Source organism: Lepisma saccharinum, chromosome 16, assembly GCF_977018435.1.
Source record: "Lepisma saccharinum chromosome 16, izLepSacc3.1, whole genome shotgun sequence".
NCBI lineage: Eukaryota > Metazoa > Arthropoda > Insecta > Zygentoma > Lepismatidae > Lepisma > Lepisma saccharinum.
In genome coordinates, this window is record NC_139244.1 from 56,608,463 (window position 1) to 56,629,731 (window position 21,269).

The following is a 21,269-nucleotide window of genomic DNA, read 5'->3' on the forward strand; positions in this document are numbered from 1 at the left end:
CAAACAAATTTCAAATACACTCCTATCTATATCATCCTTAGAAATATACATTACCATGTTATTACCATGTTATATCATTTTGTCTAAAAAATGCAAGTAAAATATATTCAAAGAAAGAAGCCAAATTCATGGGAAATGATTACTGGTGCAAAGAGTTAACCGTAAAGGTGAAGCAATAAGTATAAAAAGAAAGAGCATTGGGTTTAAAGTGATACGTCATTTGCGGCAGCGTATCCCATACTACAAATTGGCCATTGTTTTACCTTATGTAATGAATCCTGTAACAACGCTGGATTTTCGTGTGGATTATTTTACTTCTATGAGTTTGCAATGCTTTCTGTATGCACGTGGTTTTGTTTACAGAAGGTCTCAGGGTTTGTGATTTGAACTTTAAACGGATTTAGTCATCCAAGCCATGTGCCAAGCGATAGAGTCCGAGTAGCAGGGAGCTAGGGTGTTGAGTTCGCCCTTCGTATCCGGAGCTGTACCGCTCTTCGAGGATAGGAGAACTTCTGTCAGCCCTAGTTTTATATGATTAGAAGGGCGTCTTGAACAAAAGACCTTATCTATCATATTCACTAATGCCTGACAAACCCAGTTCTGGAAAAAAAATCGCCCAATGTTGAGTTCGCCCTTAGTATCCTCAACGCCTCATATATATAAAAAATTGTCATGAAATATATGTCAATTATTAAATAATTAATTAATTTATATATGTTTATATTTAAAACATATATAAAATAATTTGCTACATTTACGTATAAACTAGAAAATTAATTCCCTTAACGACTCGTTCAAAATGTCAAGAAATTAGATTAAAAATGATAATTATATTTTCATACTTTTATTGTGCTTTGTTTGTATAATGGTGTAAATCTATAAATGGTCTCTCGAAAGGAAACATTTCCTTATCAGAGTTGTAGCTAGAGATTTCAGCTCCCAGGACGAGAATGATTTTTGCACCCCGTGCACCGAATTTGCAACCCCCTACCTAGATGTAGCTGGCATACTTAGACATTGTAGAAATTTTATGTAGTACTTACTCTTTTCCGATGAATCCGATGAAAAGAAATCTCGGTATTCAAGAAATGTGGCTAATAAAAGGACAGTCGGTTGTGCATCCCACACCATTTTCATTGAAGCAGTGTGTGTTATTGTTCATATCTGTCTGCAAAATCGATAGCAAATTAAAGATAACTAGGCGGAGGGACAAAAATGAGAAAATCTCAGAAGTCATTAGTTTCCTATTAAATTAACATGTAAATGCTATGTTTTATTTCCGACTAAAGGAGGTGAGAAATGGAGGAGAAATAACAGGTCGGTCTAATTTCTATGTTCCAGGGGCCTAGGGTGATAAGGACAACCACCTTCGCAGCTACGGCTCCATTTCTTAATTGTGCAATTTGATATAATTTTAGAATCTTATCTATGACTGTAGAAGTACGTTTTATCCCCATGATGTTACCAGCAGTAAAGAGGGAAATATGAGAGAGAGAGAGAGAGAGAACAAAAGATGTGTGCAACATTCACTTACAGGCCGACATCATTCTTTGTTTTTGCTTCTTTGTATGTGTTTATGATGTTATTCTTAGTAAAGTATGTTTGGAGTCCAAACTAATTGCTTATATTTGTTGTTATAACACAAACTCTTACCCTCGGAAAATGTTAATGGGGGAAAAATTGTAATACAACAAGATCGTTGGTGGGAAGGTGGGAGACCCCCTTGCGCCATGGGAATTCGTACCCTGAATGTGACCACTAACGCTATGGAACTATCCTTATAATGAAAAACATGTCTGAATGTGAATTAGCCACAAAATAGGACATTTTCTCATCAAGACTGCAGTTCGAAAAAAGTCAAAACAGGGAGTATATATGGTGAACTGTCCCGACCAAATTGGAACATTTAGTAGCTTCGCATCAATGGTTATAAAACTAAAATTACTAAATATAGTAGACTACAGACTTCTGGAACCTCCCTTTCTCCAGAGACAACCCATTCATTTATACAAGAAGAAAATCTATATTCTTGTAACTTCTTAAAAATTAACCATGATATTTTTGTAGGTTTGCATCAAAATATTTCATAGCTCGAGGGGGGGGGGGGCATGGTCCCCTTGCCCCCCCTGGGTACGGGCCTGTACAAAATCCTTATGCACATTATTCTATAAATTATTTGTTTAAAGTGTTTTAAATGAGTATTTTTCTTTAAAAATTTACCTGATTTAAATCCTGTTCTAAATCAATCCACCTTGGACACCGGATGTAGGCACTTGCTGCGGGGTTCCATGAGAAAGCGACTTAGATGAAAGTCCACATTGGGTCGGTCGATGCTGAAGACTCCGGCCCACAAAATGAGAGAGAAACGGGACGAACTTTCTCCCCAACCAGATACACACGGATTGCACAAAACCGACGAAGATCAACCCACCAGAACCGAGCAAGAAGAGGGTGATCTTCTCATAAGAACCGACAGCAGCACAGAACCACCGGTTACGGCCGTCGAACTCAACCCAGCCCCACGCACTCGGATAATGTGGAAGGGACAGTGGCGGATCCCGGTACGAGACGAAGAGGTTAGCGGGGATTCCACAGGAAAAGAAAACGTAAGAAAACACAGACAGAAGTCCTTGAATTAAGCGAGGACTCGGAACAAGAGTTAGAGAATGATTGCGCTCCATTTGCACCGAAAACATATTGACTGAAAATCCTTAAAACAAGAAGAAACGAAAGAAATTTAGAGAAGTGAACATATGCCAAAAGAAGAGAAAGTTCTGTGAATTGCTTCCAATGGATGTATCAAAATTAAGAGTGTAATAAAGTTGTGCACTAGTAAAGCGACAGTGCGTGTGAACGATGAATTGAAAGCCAGCTATGAAAGGATTTTGAAACAGCATGCAGTCCTCCAATAAAGGAAATTGTAAAACAGCTTACAGTCTTCCAATTCACTAACTCAACAGGAAATCCTCTTTTCCGCACCACACTACTGAAAGAAGCAACATCCGCAGATGCAAGGAGAGTCAAAATATATTATAAGCCGCAATGAAAAATACACATAAAAAAATCGTGCAATGCACAACGGATGTTTAAAACTCTCTTATTCTTATCAAGAGCAAATCTGAATTACCACATCTGTTCCACAAGGAAATCCTGTACACCTAGGATCTTGTGCAATCTGTTCGTACATGATCTTACTATATATACTATATGACTGAAACACCTGCTTCATAACTGCTATAGCGATGGCTGCTATCTGGAAAATGCTGATTCTTCTCGTAGTTTTCTCTCTCTTGCAGTGTTTAACTTCTGAGGAACAACGAGTGCTGAATATTGATGTAAGTGTTAGATTCATCTCGCTTGCCGTCTTGCTTTTAGTAAATATAGCAACATTTCAGAACATATTCAAAATAAGTTCGAAACGCCTGCGTTCGGTTTATATTCGACCTGAAATATAGAGATCACTTATTCCCTTTTCCCCTATTATACACGTTAAACTGGCTTGTTTAATACATACGAACTTGCAGGTATGCTTAGTGGAAGATTTAGGTTTTAAGGTAAAGCTTTATGAATGTATAGATACAACACTGTCAAATATGATGCGAGTTTATTTCAGGGTTGTTAAAGGTCCTGAAGTCTTAAATAAATTCAATTCCGGTCCAGGAGAGAAAATCAGCAATGGTAAATTGGTCTGGACCGTAAAGATCCTTTGTATCTGTAAAACATTTCAATTCGGTCCAGGAAGTTTTTCCGGATCAACTTAAATACGACCCGAGAATCTTTTTTCCGGATCAATTTGAATACGGTCCAAGATCCGTTTTGAAATGAAACAATACGCAATAGGGTATAGCCCTATCATCTTCCCCCTGCGTCACTTTTACTTCGAAATACGAAGTAAAGCCGTCGAAATCGGAATTCGCAGAAACGTCAGTGGAATAACATAAAAAATCTACTGAAATCTTATAACCGATTATTTTGAGGACTGATTACTTCTTCCGAGAAGAAGGAGGTTGGATTAACACCCCTCGGGGAAAATGAACTGTCCTTACGATGCATTGTGTAAAGGGACAAAGGAAAACGCGGTGAAGTTTTTCCAGCAGTGTTTGTAGAGCCTTTGAGTGAAAGGCCGCGTTGCTTCGCGCGTTGGCTGCAGAAGTTTACATGCAGCAGTTGGCGTCGAGACCTCTGAGTATGAAGAATTCGCGAATTTGATAGTGCTATCGGCAGAAAGTTGCAGTTAGATATTCGTGGACTGTTTTTGTAGATGTCGTTTGCCTAGTGAACAGTTAACAGTGATCTGTGTTCCGGACATTTGAATGTTCGCGTGATTGGGAAAAGAGCGCGCGGAATTTTATTCAAATACAAACTGTTTTCTCGTGGCAACTTTTATAGCGCGAGAAGTGAAAAGAACACTGCAAGCGTGTAATTGTGAACTGAGAATTGTTAATCGAGGTGACGACGTTGATATCAAGTTCGACCTATGAACTATGAATGCGGCGGTGAATTACTTCGAGGGATAGAAGTTGAAGATCTTCGAGGGAATGAAGAAGCGGCGGAAAGAAGACATCAAGGAGCTTCTGCCAATAGTGTCCCCCCCCCTAGTGTCGAGAGCTCTAGAGATGTTTACTTTTATAACGGAAGTGTTGATTACAATCAAAGTGAAAGCGCAGCGCTGAGTAAATTTCGTAAGTAGGTCAACCATATTCTTTTAATTGAGGTTAAATTGTTTATTTTCTGTTTATTAATCCATGTTACTAACCTAAGATTAATCTAACCGAAGGCAACTGGAGGTAATTTATGTATTAGTTTTTAACTATGTAAAACAAAGCCCTCCAGCTTTCCAGGGCAAATTAAAAATTTATTAACCGCTAGTTCATTTTAGAAGTTTGTAATAAAAAACAGTAAAGAATCCTTGGGTTTTCTTAAGCGGTTTTAAAGTGTAAATTAGAAATGTAAAACCAAAAATATGTTCTAGCGTAAACGAAACGGCGACTCAAAAGTCCAAAAACAACTTTTATCGTTATATGGTGTCAGAAACCCGGGAAATCCTTCTGGTTATTTGTTGAGATACAATGTTAAATTTAAGAAATCATGTTCATTTTATGTTGATATCGGATTATTTGTATGTAAAATATTGGTGTTCTACGTAGGAAAGTGGAAGATCGGAAGAACAGGTTTCTTTTTTCTTTCTCTCCCTCTCGCTGCAGCTGTAAGGGATTAAGGGATTAGCGAGCTAGCGAGAAGTAGGTCGGTGATACAAACATGGTCCGAAGGTCGATCTCTCCGTCTCAGGACGAAGCACCCGAAATAGGCTGGGATGAAATACTTGAATGTTGTGGCAAAAAACTTCGTTATGAGGTGGAAATAGAATGTAGTTTTTGTAAAAAGTGGTACCATAAATCTTGCACGGGAATGAGCGAAGAAGAATTTACGAAATTTGATCTGCATATAGAAGAGATTTTTCTTGCAAAATATGTTGCGTTTTGTCAGAAAAAGAAAATATAAAGGAAGGAAAAGGAGAAGAAAGTGCACAGGGTGTTCCAAAATTAACTAGCGAAAATGAAGAGAATGTTAACCTCACGACACTTTTGTTATTTATGAAGCAGAGTAGGCAAGAGCAGGATAGGAAATTGGATATCTTGTGTCATACTATGGAGAATAATAAACAAGAGCAGCTTAAATTTAGACAAGAAGATAGGCAAGAGCAACTTAAATTTAGAGAAGAGGATAGGCAAGAGCAACTTAAATTTAGAGAAGAAGATAGGCAAGAGCAGAATAATAAATTTGACATGTTGTACCAGAATGTGGAGGAAAGTAAACGAACCATACAAGAAATGAGCGTACGGCTAGAAGATAAATTGGAGAAGTTAGAAATTAAGGTATCTAAATTGGAAGAGTTAGAATGTGATTTACAAGATCACAAGCATTCTTGTCAGATTATACATGACGAACTAAAGACGACTTTAGGATTGCAAATGGAGGCTTTGGAGAGCGAAATGAAAATTCAAGAGAAGGAAATTAGCAGAGTTAGAGATAATTGTAAAAAGATGCAAGGGAGTGCTGAGAAAGTACAGGAATGTCTGATTCAGGAGCAAAATATTATTAAAAGTCAACAGAAAGATTTAGTTGGGGAGGTTTATGCTCTTAAAAGACGAGTGATCCAATTGGAAAAGAATGGAGAGGAGGATTTAGGAGAGTTAGAAACAAAGTTAAAAGATAATCGTGTTAGAATAAAGGAGGAATTAGAAGCTGAATTGATTAAAACCAAGGATGCAAGTGATGTTTTGTCGATGAGTGGTCGGACAGCTGGTGTTAAATATAGCGAGATTACAAAGTTAAAGAAATTTTCGGGAGAAATGGATGAACAATTAGCTTCAGAATTCCTACAAAATCTCGAGGAAAGTATGACACTGATGGAGCTAAATGAACACCAGTACATGAGGGTCATACCTTTCGTTCTAGTGAAAACAGCGAAATTATGGTATGTAGAGAATAAATATAAGTTGAAGGATTACAGGACATTAAGGAAGGAATTCTTGAGTACTTTTGAGTCGGAAGATTTGAAATCTGTAAGATTAGCTCAAATCCTCGCACAAAAATTTGTTCCTGGCAGTGGAAAAACCATAGAAGAATTTTATTGGGACAATGCTAGACAACTTAAGTTACTCGAGCCTACTTTATCTGAAGATCAATGTGTGAGCTTAATCGCGAATCAACTTCCATTTAGAGTTCGGGAAATGCTACTAACAGCTAAATGTAAGACCTTATCTTCGGTGGCTGACTTGTTGAGAAGGCACGAATTACTGCGCATGGAGCAAAAGAACCATAATTCCTTTCGAGGTAGGAGAAATGACGAGAGCATAGCCAGCGGAAGGGAAGAAAGACATTATATGATCAGCAATGTTAATGAGGCTCCTAATTCACAGCGACGAGATAATTTCAATTATCCTCAGAGAGAAGATTTCAGAGACTTTAGTGAAGCAGAAAGAAGTCCGACAGTAAACCGACGCCATCAATACAGAAGTGTTGGTAACCGTAACTTTGGAAGAGATGGAAGATTTAATCGGCAGCAGTGGAATGGACAACAAAGAACCTACAGTTCGGAACGTCCGGAAAATGTAAACTTTCAGAATCCAGGATATGAAAATCCCGAATCTTCTACCCGAAGAAACGGAAATGAAGATGAAGTTGTCTGTGCTGAAATCCATACTCGAGAGGCCCCAAAAAACGAGTCAGGGTTCCGCCACTAGGAAGTGCGCGGAAGAAAAAACACATTGATGAAGAAGTAAAGACTAATCTTAAGAACACTAATGATTTAGATAGTGAGAATTATAAACAGGTCAAAAATAAAGTTAAACAAGTAAACCCAAGAGGAGAACATTTGCAAGGTTTACCAAGCCATCAGGTAAACAGCACTAATTACTTAAAAGATCAAAGGAAAGAGATTACAGAAATTCTTGAACGCATTTGTGTTAGAAGTCGATGTGAAAAAAATTAAACTAAAGAGGCAGGAGAAGTGAGGTCAAGGAAGAAACAAAAATTGGATTTTGAAATTACTAAAGATCATACTGCTGTTTCTGGAAATATTGACCTTAAGAATTCTGTTTTAAGTTTGAAAAATTATGCTTTATTAGGAGATAGTTCACTAAAAAGATTAGCAATATTTTGTAGGAGAGAATTTCCGGAGATAATGACTTTAGAAAGCGGCTGGGAAGAATTGTGTGTTATTGGAAGTAGAGTCTCTGAGCTTGTTCATGCTTTGGAAGAAAAAGAAAGAAAGGAAGGTGCAAGTTGTAAATGGGAAAACGTTCTAGTTCTTGTAGGGACCAATGATGTCATGAGATTTACTGAAAAGGAGCATTTTGAGGAAATGTATTCCTACTTAGTGTCGTATTTGAAAGAAAGAAGTAATGAGATTATTTTGTGTACTGTTCCACCTATTCCGGCTGTGGCTCATATTTCGGAATATGGTCATTGGAAAAAATTGTTGTATTTTAATAGAGTAATAAAAAATCAAGAGTGTGATCATGTGAAGGTTGTGGATCTAGAAAAGATGTTTTATATGAAGAATGGAGAGATAGATTTAAGCAAATATGAACGTTACCTACTAAAGAGAGAAGGCAGACGTGAAGACTTAGTTCACTGGAATGAAATAGCTATGAAGGAATTTTTGACTCTTTTAGAATTGCAACCTGTATATATTTGTGAAGTAGATGTAAGGGAGTATGAAAATCTGGAAGTTGAAAACTTGAAATGTAATAATGAAATTTTGAACAGTGTGGAAAAGAGAAAATTAATTAAACATTCTATTTGTGTAGAAGTGGAAATGAATGGTAAAGCTGTAAACTGTTTACTGGATTCCGGCTCTCAGGTATCGCTAATTTCTGCTAATACATGGAAAAATATTACGTCTGACGTGACTAGGCCTTCTCTAGAAAAGGTAGATAATATTATGTTAATAGATTATAGTGGAAAAAACAAAACAAGAGTGATGGGGAAAACAGTAATACCGACTGTTCTGGCAAATGCTAGTTTGCTCATGGAATTTATTGTTGTTAGAGATTTGAATGTGTCTGCCATTCTGGGTAGCGATTTTTTATTTACCGTTGAAGCTACTCTTAATTTTCAAGAGAAAGAAATGTTATTTCAAACTAATGGTGGAAAAGTAGTTATCGGATTTTTGCCAAGATGTGATTATGAAGAAAAGGGGAGAACTATGTACGATTTGGTGACCGTAGCATTTTTAGAAACTGGCGACGTTAGAGACGCGAGTATCGAAGACCTGAAAGCTCGCATGGAAATGTCTACTGCTCTGACGGTGGCGCAAAAAGAAGAAATGTTGAATAGAACTGCTCTTTTGTTAGATGTATTTTCGGATCGGCCTGGGACTTGCAATAAATTCACTTATAATATTAAACTGATTGATAATGAACCAGCTGTGGGAAAGTATTACCCTGTTCCGTTTGCTTTGAGAGAGGAAGTTAGAAAACAAATAGGTCAGTGGCAAGAAGATGATATTGTTGAGTTGGGACATTCTGTTTACCTCAACCCTTTGTTAGTGGTACCCAAGCCGCGTTCTGACGAGAAAAGGATAGTTGTGGATTTTCGTACTACTAACGCTAAAATCAGACTGGAGCATAATAGAGTGAAAAGTTTAGAAGAAATATTGGCGAGCTTTCATGGCAAGAGGTATTTTACATATCTTGATTTATGTGCAGGGTATTTTCAAATACCGTTAACAGAAGAAAGTAGAGACTGTACAGCCTTCATTTTTTATGGTAAAATGTATAAATTTAAGAAGCTGCCTTTTGGAATTTCGACTGGAGTATCGGCATTTACTAGTGCGATGAATCATGTTTTGGGCAATGTATCTGATTTTTGTATTGTGTATGTTGATGATATTTTAATTTTTGATTCAGACTTTGATGATCATATAAATCACGTGTGTTTGATTTTAAAACGCATAAGGGACACTGGAATGACAGTGAAATTGAAGAAAACAGAGTTTGGAAAATCTGAAGTTATGTTTTTGGGACATATTATCTCTGCAGAAGGAATAAAAGTTAACCCCGATAAAGTCAGGAGTATAGTGGAGTTACCGATCCCCCGTAGCAGAAAGGAAGTACAGAGGATATTAGGAAGCTTCATGTGGGTCAAAAGGTTCGTACCTAATTATTCGGAAGTAATAGCTTCACTTTCGGAACTTTTACAGAAAAATAAAAAATGGACTTGGGGAGAAAAGGAGCAGTCTAGCTTCGATGAAATGAAAACTCTTATAGCGCAGAAAATGCTTTTGTACCATCCAGATTTTTCACAGACGTTTTACATCAGCTGTGATGCTTCTACTATGGCCATAGGTGGATATTTGTTCCAGCTTGAAAATGGTGAACGGAGAATTATACACTATGCTAGTAGGAAACTAAATCAGGCTGAGAGAAAGTATACGATTACAGAATTAGAGTGCCTAGCTATACTATTCTGCATTAAAAAGTTTGAAGTATATGTCGCGGGCATGGAATTTGTTGTTTTGAGCGATCACAAAGCACTTCAGTGGCTGACCGCGGCCAAACATTGGAACCCTCGGCTATGCAGATGGTCGCTGGAATTGAGTAAATTTAATTTTCGAATTGAATACATAAAGGGCTCGGAAAATCATCTAGCTGACCTGTTGTCTCGTTTTCAGCCTGAAGTTGAAAAGGAGAAATTGTTTGTTAATGTAGTGGGAAATATTTCTTTATCAGATTTAAATCTGAAAATAGAAGATTTAGTAATAGCACAAAGAAAAGATGAAGAAATGAGGAAAATAATTGATGCTTTAGAAACTGACGAAAATGTAGAAAATGTTAAGAGAAAAGGACCGCTACTAAAATATTACCAAGTTGAGTCTGGAGTGTTGATGATTAGAGATTTTCACTTTGAACAAGTGTGGAAAATATGTTTGCCTCGAAATTTGATTGGTAATGTGTTATTCGTTTATCACGATCAATCAGGACATTTTGGATTGAAGAAAACGTTTGATCGAATTTTGAAGACGTTTAGTTGGAGGAGAATGAGGCAAGATATCAAAGACTGGATTAATGACTGTGAGATTTGTGCCAGGAGTAAAGCTGACAAGCACCCTCCGAAGTCTAATTTGAGGCAACATCGCATAAAGAGAATGAGAGAACAAGTGTTTGTGGATTTGCAAGGACCTTTACCTAGAGGTTCCCGGAGAGAAAATTTTCTTCTAACGGTGTTGGATGGTTTTTCAAGATATTTAGTGGCATATGCTATGACTGCTGCAACAACTGAGAGGGTGCTGGAAAAACTTGTAAATAACTATTTTGTGTACCTAGGGATACCTAAGAGAATCATCTGTGATCGAGGACCTTGTTTTATTAGTAAAAAATTTAAGGAGAAAATGAACAGTTTTGGAGTAGAGGTTTATTACTGTAATAGCTACCATCCGCAGACTAATCTCGTGGAGAGAATCCATCAAGAAATTAATAGATTAATGCGACTTCTTTGCAATGAAGCTCACGAAGATTGGCCTAAACAGGTGGCGAAAGTTGTAAATTTACTAAATTATTCTATCAATGACACTTTAGAGGAAGCGCCAGTCACAATTCATCTTAATGAACAAATAGATAACCCACTGAAAGTTGCTTTAAAATTAGAAGAAATTCCAGAAGAATGGGAGAAACGGCTGATAATGGTGGAAGCAAGGACCAGAACAATTAGGGAAAAGGATATGAAGAAGAAAGCAAATGAAGAGAAAGGTAGAAGGGAAATTCAAGAAGGGGACCTGGTGTTCCGGAAGGCTAGAAATCAGAGTTCTTTAATTAATAAAGTTATAGCAAAATATTGTTTACTTTATAAGGGTCCTTATTTGTGTAAAAAGCAAATTAATTCTGGAAGTTTTGATTTGCTTGATCGTTGCTCTGGAGAAATACTTGAATCACAACATGTGGAAAATTTAAAATTATGGAATTGTAGTAACTGTAAGAGAGAAATTTATGTAAGTCAGTTGAAAAAATTCGAAAACCTGCAAGACTAAATGTGATTGATTAATGTTACTTGTACTGGATTGATAGACCGTATAGTGATAATGATTGAAAGTTGATTTTATGTAATGTATAAAGATAGGTGAACTATGATAATATATATATTGGAAAGTTTGCATAGAATGTTAATAGTTCTTAGATGAATGAATACACATGGTGCTTATGTGTGAATTCAAGAGTAAATATTTAAATTTCTATTGTAGTGAATTCACGTGAAATCATTGTAATTATTATACACATATTTAGTAACTGAAAATCATACCTTACAAATATTTTTGTGCTACATATAAAGGAATATCGATATCGTTATGTGTATTTAGAGAAAAAAATGATAACTGTAATGTGAGTGTGAAAAATGTATATACGAGGTCTGGTCAAAAAATTCAAGGGGAGGAATAGACTCTAAAAGACATTAGCTCTTCTTGATCAGTCCATCTAATGTCTCTTCAGAGGAGGGGACATCTATAACCTATTATTTTGAGGACTGATTATTTCTTCCGAGAAGAAGGAGGTTGGATTAACACCCCTCGGGGAAAATGAACTGTCCTTACGATGCATTGTGTAAAGGGACAAAGGAAAACGCGGTGAAGTTTTTCCAGCAGTGTTTGTAGAGCCTTTGAGTGAAAGGCCGCGTTGCTTCGCGCGTTGGCTGCAGAAGTTTACATGCAGCAGTTGGCGTCGAGATCTCTGAGTATGAAGAATTCGCGAATTTGATAGTGCTATCGGCAGAAAGTTGCAGTTAGATATTCGTGGACTGTTTTTGTAGATGTCGTTTGCCTAGTGAACAGTTAACAGTGATCTGTGTTCCGGACATTTGAACGTTCGCGTGATTGGGAAAAGAGCGCGCGGAATTTTATTCAAATACAAACTGTCTTCTCATGGCAACTTTTATAGCGCGAGAAGTGAAAAAAACACTGCAAGCGTGTAATTGTGAACTGAGAATTGTTAATCGAGGTGACGACGTTGATACCAAGTTCGACCTTTGAACTATGAATGCGGCGGTGAATTACTTCGAGGGATAGACGTTGAAGATCTTCGAGGGAAAGAAGAAGCGGCGGAAAGAAGACATCAAGGAGCTTCTGCCAATAGTGCCCCCCCCCCCCCCCTAGTGTCGAGAGCTCTCGAGATGTTTACTTTTATAACGGAAGTGTTGATTACAGTCAAAGTGAAAGTGCAGCGCTGAGTAAATTTCGTAAGTAGGTCGACCATATTCTTTTAATTGAGGTTAAAGTGTTTATTTTCTGTTTATTAATCCACGTTACTAACCTAAGATTAATCTAACCGAAGGCAACTGGAGGTAATTTTTGTATTAGTTTTTAACTATGTAAAACAAAGCTCTCCAGCTTTCCAGGGCAAATTAAAAATTTATTAACCGCTAGTTCATTTTAGAAGTTTGTAATAAAAAACAGTAAAGAATCCTTGGGTTTTCTTAAGCGGTTTTAAAGTGTAAATTAGAAATGTAAAACCAAAAATATGTTCTAGCGTAAACGAAACGGCGACTCAAAAGTCCAAAAACAACTTTTATCGTTATAATCTTTCTATGTAAAGCGTCAAATTAATAAACTGGAGAAATATTTAGAAAAAATCAATAACAGAGTAACAGTGTATTTTATGGGGAAAAGTACCCCCTTCAAAAAGGGTGGAAATTACAAAACATTCATCCACTTCTACTATAATTGTTATGTCCACAGGAAGTTCATGAACGAATGCACGTGAACTGAAGCTATTTTCAGTAGCATTGCAACTCAAACGCATTTCCGGTTCTTTTGGAATCGAGTAAACTCCGTGACTAACATATTTACTTGTATTACAATTTCCTGTGTTAGTCAATGTACAGGGTTATTCAAAAAGAGGGATCAGATTACAATTTTTTTATTGTGGACATATTATGAAAGAGATACAAAAATATGTTGTCACTGAAGAGAGTAATGTCCGCTCTAGACGGAAGCTTTTCTTTCAGAACTTTTGTAGTAGACAGTACTTTATACGGAAGCATTTCATGTAACATTTCAGTTAGCTTTTTAAGGGGTATAGATAGAACCTCACAATTGTATGTTTAAGGTCAGTGGTGGCGATTGGGTTCCAAAACGGGGGGGAGGGGGAAGGAAAGTTTACTTCCTCTAGGTAGACAAGGCTTAGCATTAAGAGAGTATAACCCGTCCCGTTAAAGGAATTAGGAGGTCTCTTGAAAATGTACTTTTCCTCCCTGCCAGGCAGTGTTGCCAAATGAAGGGAAATTTCCCTTTTGTAGGGAAATTCGGACCAAAATTTTAGCCAAAAGGGAAAAGCTAATTTCGATTAAAAATTTCACAATTGCAGGGAAATTTTAAGGTCATCTGACTACATTATTACAGTTTATGTTAATTTTGAATTTCATATCCACATTTTTATGTTATTTATTTATTTTGCTATTTCTACTTGTTTCTGCTCCTTTGTGTTGCTTTTATGCATCTTTGGATAAATAGTAACGATGAGGATTAACGACTAAATTGATTCCTGATCAGATTCAAACCTAGAACATCTGGTCAGGAAGTGAGGAAACCGAAATGTGATTTTTTTTTAAATATATTTTATTCAAACGAATAACGAATTGAACGGAATACTTAACTACGTACTACTACTGCTTCCACCACCACCACTAATAATACTGCTACTACCACTACTACTAATTATTATTATTAATATTATATAATTTGCTTAGGTAAAGGGAAAAAATTGGTCCAAAAAGGGAAATTTTGTCCCTTGAAAAGCTATATTGTACCATCATATTGTGGCAATACTGCTGCCAGGTCAAAATTCAGGCCGATTGACTGTTAAGCGGTAACATATGTCCCTCGGGATCGACGTAAATCCTTCCGGAGCTCTTTGGAAACAATTTTCATTCCTGTATCAGATTACGAAGGCAGTCATAGTGTCATGCGTGTGATAGAAGTTGCAAGATAAATCTTCAGGGGGAATGGGGTTGCCGCTAACACATGGCTATGATGAAGAATAAACCACCTCTCATTTATGGAAGATAACGAGGTATGTACTAAATTATTAACAATGATCTACACGCTTTAGATACATTAGCTTTCAAATTCTAAAGCGCTTTCTGTTATCATTTCTATAATTACTCAAGGAAGATGGCGGAGTGGTTAGCAGATCGCGCTACGACGCCAGAGGTCCTGCGTTCGAATCCTGGCCTGAGCATGGGATGTTTTTGAGTGTCCATTCATCTATTTCATCATATCATCACTCATCGTCATATTTGCAAATTAGCCAAAAGTGACACAAAAAGCGAAGCAAAATAAAGCAAGTCAATCAATCATTACTCATAGAAGCGGAAATCTCATTCCCATGGGGTAGTGTACTCAACTTGTCCATTTCGAGAGAACGTTTTCTAATTCCATTTCTAGGTTGGTTATTTGTCGTTGCTTTTCGTTAATCGCGGCGGTGAGGATGAATGATGAACAGAAGAAATGGTGATGGGACAAGCATAGTACACCCATGCTTGACCAGAGTGAGAGCCTGGGGCATCTGGTTTCATAGCGTATTACGCTTACATGTCGGAAGCGAAATTTTGTAAGAACTGTAAAAGTGGGTTGAAGGAAGTAGCATCGCTGGGTGCATAAAAAGCCACGTTCGACTCACGCATAAAAATAAAATTAGCCAATAACTGTGCGAAATCTGTTATATCCACTGCCATCAAATATTTAGTTCTGCACTCACAAACAAGAGTATTTTTTTTATTAAATTATACCATAAACGTATGTAAAATTTGTTATCCAGCGTCATCATTCTTGAAGTTCACAACCAGTTGGAAAATAGACAGGTATCTCCCAGAAGAGTAGTGGGTAACATGAACGCCTCGAAACAAAAGGTGCTAGGTTCGATTCTGGTATAAACTATATACGTGAGATACCCAGCAGAGGATTTATTGAAGTTAAATTTCCATATTACTGATCCATCACCGCATTTGAAACCCTAGCATGGAAGTGCCAGAATTAAAGAAAGAGGAAGAGAAGTCTGTAGTTCCGATGTTTCAGTTATCTTGGCGAAAGTATACACCGCTCAAGGCTTATGTCGGCGTCCATGTTACATTATAAAAACTGAAATAACAGACAAGACAATATCCATTTATAGTAAAATTCTACTCTCAATACCAACATCATCATTAATATTGCGTAATGATTTTTTTTGTTACACGCACACACATCCACGTACGCTTAAACCACCAATATTATTTATAATAGGGAGTGGTGTTTACGGAGGGCGCTCAAGTATCAACCTTTCTTCCACGTAGTATACCGTGGACTACATTGCTGCAGATTAATGAGGCTCCGGTATGTGGACTCACAGCCAGTGTAATCCTATGACGGGTTCTGCTTTGTCTTGTCAATGTTCTTTCGTGATTGTCCTGTCATCTTATCATTTGTCCTCAACGCCGCGATTAAAGCCAGTTTTCGAGAACTAGATATTATCGTAGGAATAAAAGGGGAGGTTAACAAGGAAGCAAAAGCAGTAAATGTATCCACAACTTCAAATCACTTCAGCATTACCAACATACCATTTTGGGGTACAAAGTTACGATTTGCTAACTGCCAGTTACTTTCACATTGAAAAACCCGGTGCTGGTTAAGAGTGGCGATTATCTCCAACTGGCAGATAGTTAACAGAAAGAAAAACTGGACATAAAAAAAGCGGCCCTTAGCCAACTTAATGCATAGGGTGTGTGTTACTGAGTTTATGTTTGCGTAACGCAACTGTAAGTGTTGCAAACTTACCTCAAGTTCTCCAAAAATTAATTTTTTCCCCAATTTTCTTATCTTATTCTTCTTCTTCTACAAATTGGGCGTGATGGGTCTCAAATGTACCTCGTTGGAAAGCTTATGGAACTCAGAACCTCGTTCGATTCAGAGTTCCATAAGCTTTCCAACGAGGTATCATTTGTGATTCTGGGATAATTAGTAGAGGGGCACAAAGGCCGCCAACATGAAGCTCTGCGATTTCATTCTATACTATACTATAACTGGCATTATTTCCAAATCTGAGGGTGCAGGACAGAAACCAAGTTCAGATTCGTCTTCAGCAGCTCGGAAACTAAAAGGAACACATTCTTCCATGCAAGAAAATTTCGCTGTCGGCCAATGCGTCACTTTATTCAAGAAGACAAAAACTGAAACTGAAAAATCCTAACCTTCGATACGTGCTATTAAAGGTTATACAACATTCTCCGTCTTGCCTCGATAATTATTTCTCTCCTTAAATTATCGTCACATTATTCAAGAAAACAAAAACCAAATTTTATCTAGTGTGAACTGAAAAATTTCCTGAGAGGGTCGAGTCCCCTGATCCCCACCTTGTATACGTGCTATTAACAATAATAAGGTTATAGAACATTCTCCGTCTTGCCCCGATAATTATTTCTCTCCTTATGTTATCGTAACACTATTGACTACAGAAGCAAAAAAACTAATTTTATCTAGTGTAAACGAAAAATTCCCTGGGGGCGGGAGGCTCGAGCCCCCTAAGCCTCCCTTGGTTACGTGCCTGGCACGAAAGGCATGTCCAGTTACACCATCTATGGTGAGTGTCATTATATCATATTTTGATAGACAAATTCATAATATTCAAAAGTAAAAGTCTAACAGAAATGAAATACAATATTGTTTGAATTAACGTACTCGTCTATGAATCTAATGTTTAAATTCGCAGTTGCAAAAAAATTAGGGTGATTCAAAAGTCCGGTCCCATAGGTAACTCCATTATTAGTGCACATAGTGAAAAATGGAAAGAGGGGAAAGTTGTTGGAAATATGTAAGTTTCAATCTAAAATGCTTGAATTTTCAACGTATCGTGCACCATTTAGGCTGTACACTGGTACGAGCCTCATTGGTAACCGAAAATGCCACATGCTTGGCCCTGAATACTGCATGGCATCGCAATACCATATAGTACAGGGTAAATTAAGAATTGATGACGATAATCACAGGCAAAATAAACAAGTATTAAAAACAAGAACATGTGACGTGCACGCCCCTCCTTTCCCCAGACCTCTAGAAACGGTTAAAAACTCACAAATAATAATCAGGCTGCAATACATAAGTACATCATTTACACTTGGCCACTGCGCGTGTCCCACATTCACACTTTTAATAGTTTCGTATAAATATTTGTTTGATTTACCTGTAATTATCGTCATCAATTCTTAATTTACCCTGGACTGCATGGTATTGCGATGCCATGCAGTATTCAGGCACCAAGCATGTGGCATTTTCTGCTACCAATGAGTCTCGTATCAGTGTACAGCCTAAACGGTGCAAGATACGTTGAAAATTCAAGCATTTTAGATTGAAACTCACATATTTCCAACAACTTTCCCCTCTTTCCATTTTTCGTTATGTGCACTAATAACTGAGTTACCTATAGAACCGGACTTTTGAATCACCCTATATTTTTTAGAACTGCAAATTTAAACATTAGATCCATATACTGTACGTTAATTCAAACAATATTGTATTTCATTTCTGTTAGAATTTTTTCTTTTGAATTTGTGTATGAAACTCTACTTACCCTAGATCTAACATAACTCCGGATCCCATTGGCGTCCCATTTTCAAATATTGTACGGTTATTGAGTAATAGTGTATGTATGACATATTTTTTTGGAAAAAAGAATAATAATAATACTACCTTCAATTGTTTCTTTTACCCTGACATGGATATGCAATATCTCGTGTGAAAGAGCCCTTGATGATCATTCTAACGCCGTCCGAATCACTTCTATAGGTGCCCTTATTGCCGAAATTTTGCAATTTAAAATTAACAAGATGTTATAAAAATTGGTCAAAATCGCAAGTTTGCAACACTGTAATGTCGAAAATACAAAAGATATGGATCAAGAACTTTGCATATTTTCTTACCCCTGATGTCCCTTTCAGTATGTCAAATTTCAAATGAATCGGAAAATATGAGGTTGAGGACCTTGTTGATTTGACACCCAATAAAACTCAATCCCCTTGAAACAGTAACTTTGGATCCGCCACTGCACAGGCCTAGGGGTGGCAACCAGGAATGGAATCCAGGGTACCTTCTGCTTCGTCGACCCTTTGTGCTAAAGACGGACTCGCCCTACTCTTTAAAACATCTGCGTGTGAGGAATGCACGCGCTTCCGAGAATCTTTTAAGAAAAATATTGAAAGCTTTCGCTAATCGCACAGATAAGGATGAGTGATATGATGAAAGAGATGAAGGGACACTCAGAATGTGCATCTATGCCCAGGCCACGATTCGAACCCAGGACGCCAAGCCTCACAGAACGCTGTGCTAACCACCCAACCACGGTCGGCCGTTTTGAGTCTTCTGAAGATCAATAGGCTATTTAAAAATTTACAACAAAACATAACACAACGTGTAATCATACCAACAAGTCCCTTGCAATTATAACCGTATGTTGGCAGCTCGTTCATTTTAAATTGATACCATGTCATCTAAGATCTTAACAAAGTCACTAGGTACAAGAAGAAGAACTAACACTCTACCCTTCTTAAACCCAAAGTTTTAATACAAGCCTTCCATCTGTCCTATCCTGAGCAAGATAAAGCCAAACTTTTCAATCTTTATCGTTTTTATTTATGTCCATCTCAACGTTATCCCAAACCTCCCCCAGTGCCTCCCCGATGGAGCAGTCGTAGGGTCGTCGCCTTGTAATCAAGTGGTCCTGGTTTCGATACCCGGTGAAGGCACAAGTGGCTCGGATCCCACTCTAAACTGTAGGTCCAGTCCCGATTAGCCTTACTGTGAATGAAGTGGACTTGAAACACCAACTCAACCAAATCTCCCCTAGAAAAAGGAGAATATTAATTTGAATATATTTTTTCAAGGGTTGAGCCGATAGCACTTTCAACAGATAGTATTTAAGATTCCCACCGAATTTCGAAGTTGATCAAAATATTAATCAACAGGGCCCGGATTTTCACGACATGGCTTACTTTTTCCTTATGCAGTGCTCTGAAGTATTAAAATCCTGAATATGAACCTCTGATTACACTGAGGAACAATGAAATTTGCCGTGACCGGAAAACAACCTATTTCTATGTTTTTTGACTTGCTGAACTTTTGACTTCCTCCACCACGTCTAGTTTTTGAAATAACACAAAATTGAAGTAAATGTGACAAAGCTTTTTTTCACCATATGATATACAGGGATTCTTCAAGAGAACACGTGTGGCTGTTTTTCCTGCGTAATATGAAGAAAGCATTGTAAGGACAACAAAAAAGGGCAAACATTGTTGTTTATTTTTTACCAGATAAGATAAGAGTAGAGAAAAGTCTGTTAAAGAGGCAAGGTGACTTATTGTACTGTGTCTTTATCAGTTGCGTTCTGTTCGCTGAAAGTGTAGGTTGTGTGTTAGGTTGTGTGCTTCATTGCTATTGTTTGTGTGGTATTTGAAAATAGTGCAGTGATGCCTCGTAACTGTGTAAATTCACCCAATCTGTTTTGCTATGTGTGTAGTGAGTTCACGACAAAATCCCAACGAAACTCAATTACACCAATAGTGAAGAAAACTTACGAGCTACATTTCGGATGCAAAATCGGAGACCAAGATAAAGGGTGAGCTCCTCATGTCTGTTGCAGTAGATGCTCGCGATATTTACGAGGGTAGTTACATGATACCCATCTATCTATGTCTTTCGCTGTTCCCATGGTATGGCGCGAACCTCGAGATCACGTTACTGATTGTTACTTTTGTTTAACTAATGTTATGGGATTCTGAAGAAAATCAAAAAAAATATCCTACAGTATCCAAATTTACCTTCTGCGATAAGACCAGTGCAACATGATTAGACATTACCTGTTCCAAAGCCACCATTGGAATGGTCTTTGGAAGAGGAAACAGAAACTTCCTCAGATGAACCGATATCTTCTCTCGGACATGATCCTGACTTTCAAGAGTCGCCCAGCTAGAATTAAATGATTTAGTACGTGATTTGAACCTTACAAAGAAAGAAGCGGAACTGCTGGGTTCAAGACTGCAAGAGTGGAACCAGCTGGAACCAGGGACAAGTATTACATTCAGAAAACGTCAACTAAAATTTTCTTTCTTTTTTCTATGAATGGGTTCATCGTATACTGCAACAATGTCACTGGATTAATGCTGGAGTTGGGAGAAACTATAAATCAGACGAATGGAGGTTGTTCATCGATGCGTCAAAAACTAGCTTGAAGGCGGTCCTCCTGCATAATGAAAATGAGAAACCTTCAGTGCCAGTTGCTCATGCGAGTGAAATGAAGGAAACATATGAAAACATTCCTTTAATTCTCACAAGTGTTAGCTACGACAAACACCAGTGGAAAATCTGTGCTGATCTGAAGGTACTGTGAATTCTTTTGGGAATTCAATCAGGTTTCACGAAATTCTGTTGTTTCCTCTGTCTATGGGATAGCAGAGCAAAGGACATGAATTACAAAACTAAACACTGGCCTCCCAGAGAGTGTTACACATCTGGTGAAAAAAAAGTCTCTCACAAAACTCTTGTCGACGCCAACAATGTGTTACTCTCTTCCCCTCCACATCAAGTTGGGGTTAAATAAGAACTTTGTGAAGGCCATGAACAAAGAAGAAAAAGGGTTTGAGTACTTACAAAGCAAATTTCCTGGTATAAACGATGCTAAAATAAAAGAAGGGATTTTTGTTGGCCCTCAAATCCTGGAGGTAATGAACGATCCCAATTTTAAAGAACTGTT

At 37.6% G+C, this 21,269-nt stretch overlaps 2 protein-coding genes across 2 annotated transcripts in view; one reads left to right on the forward strand and one right to left on the reverse strand.

The window, feature by feature from the left end:
* Window positions 1–2,474, reverse strand: part of LOC146000093 (putative tubulin polyglutamylase TTLL2) — a 216,575-nt gene extending 214,101 nt beyond the window's left edge. The window contains exon 1 of the mRNA XM_083137428.1: window positions 2,221–2,474. The gene's annotated coding sequence lies outside the window, so the exon portion shown is untranslated. The remainder of the gene's footprint in view (window positions 1–2,220) is intronic.
* Window positions 2,475–3,209: 735 nt separating this feature from the next.
* LOC146000094 (uncharacterized) overlaps window positions 3,210–21,269 on the forward strand; it is an 80,337-nt gene continuing 62,277 nt past the window's right edge. Inside the window, exon 1 of the mRNA XM_083137429.1 lies at window positions 3,210–3,335. Within this exon, the coding sequence (XP_082993555.1) occupies window positions 3,243–3,335 (93 nt within the window). The 5' untranslated portion in view covers window positions 3,210–3,242. The remainder of the gene's footprint in view (window positions 3,336–21,269) is intronic.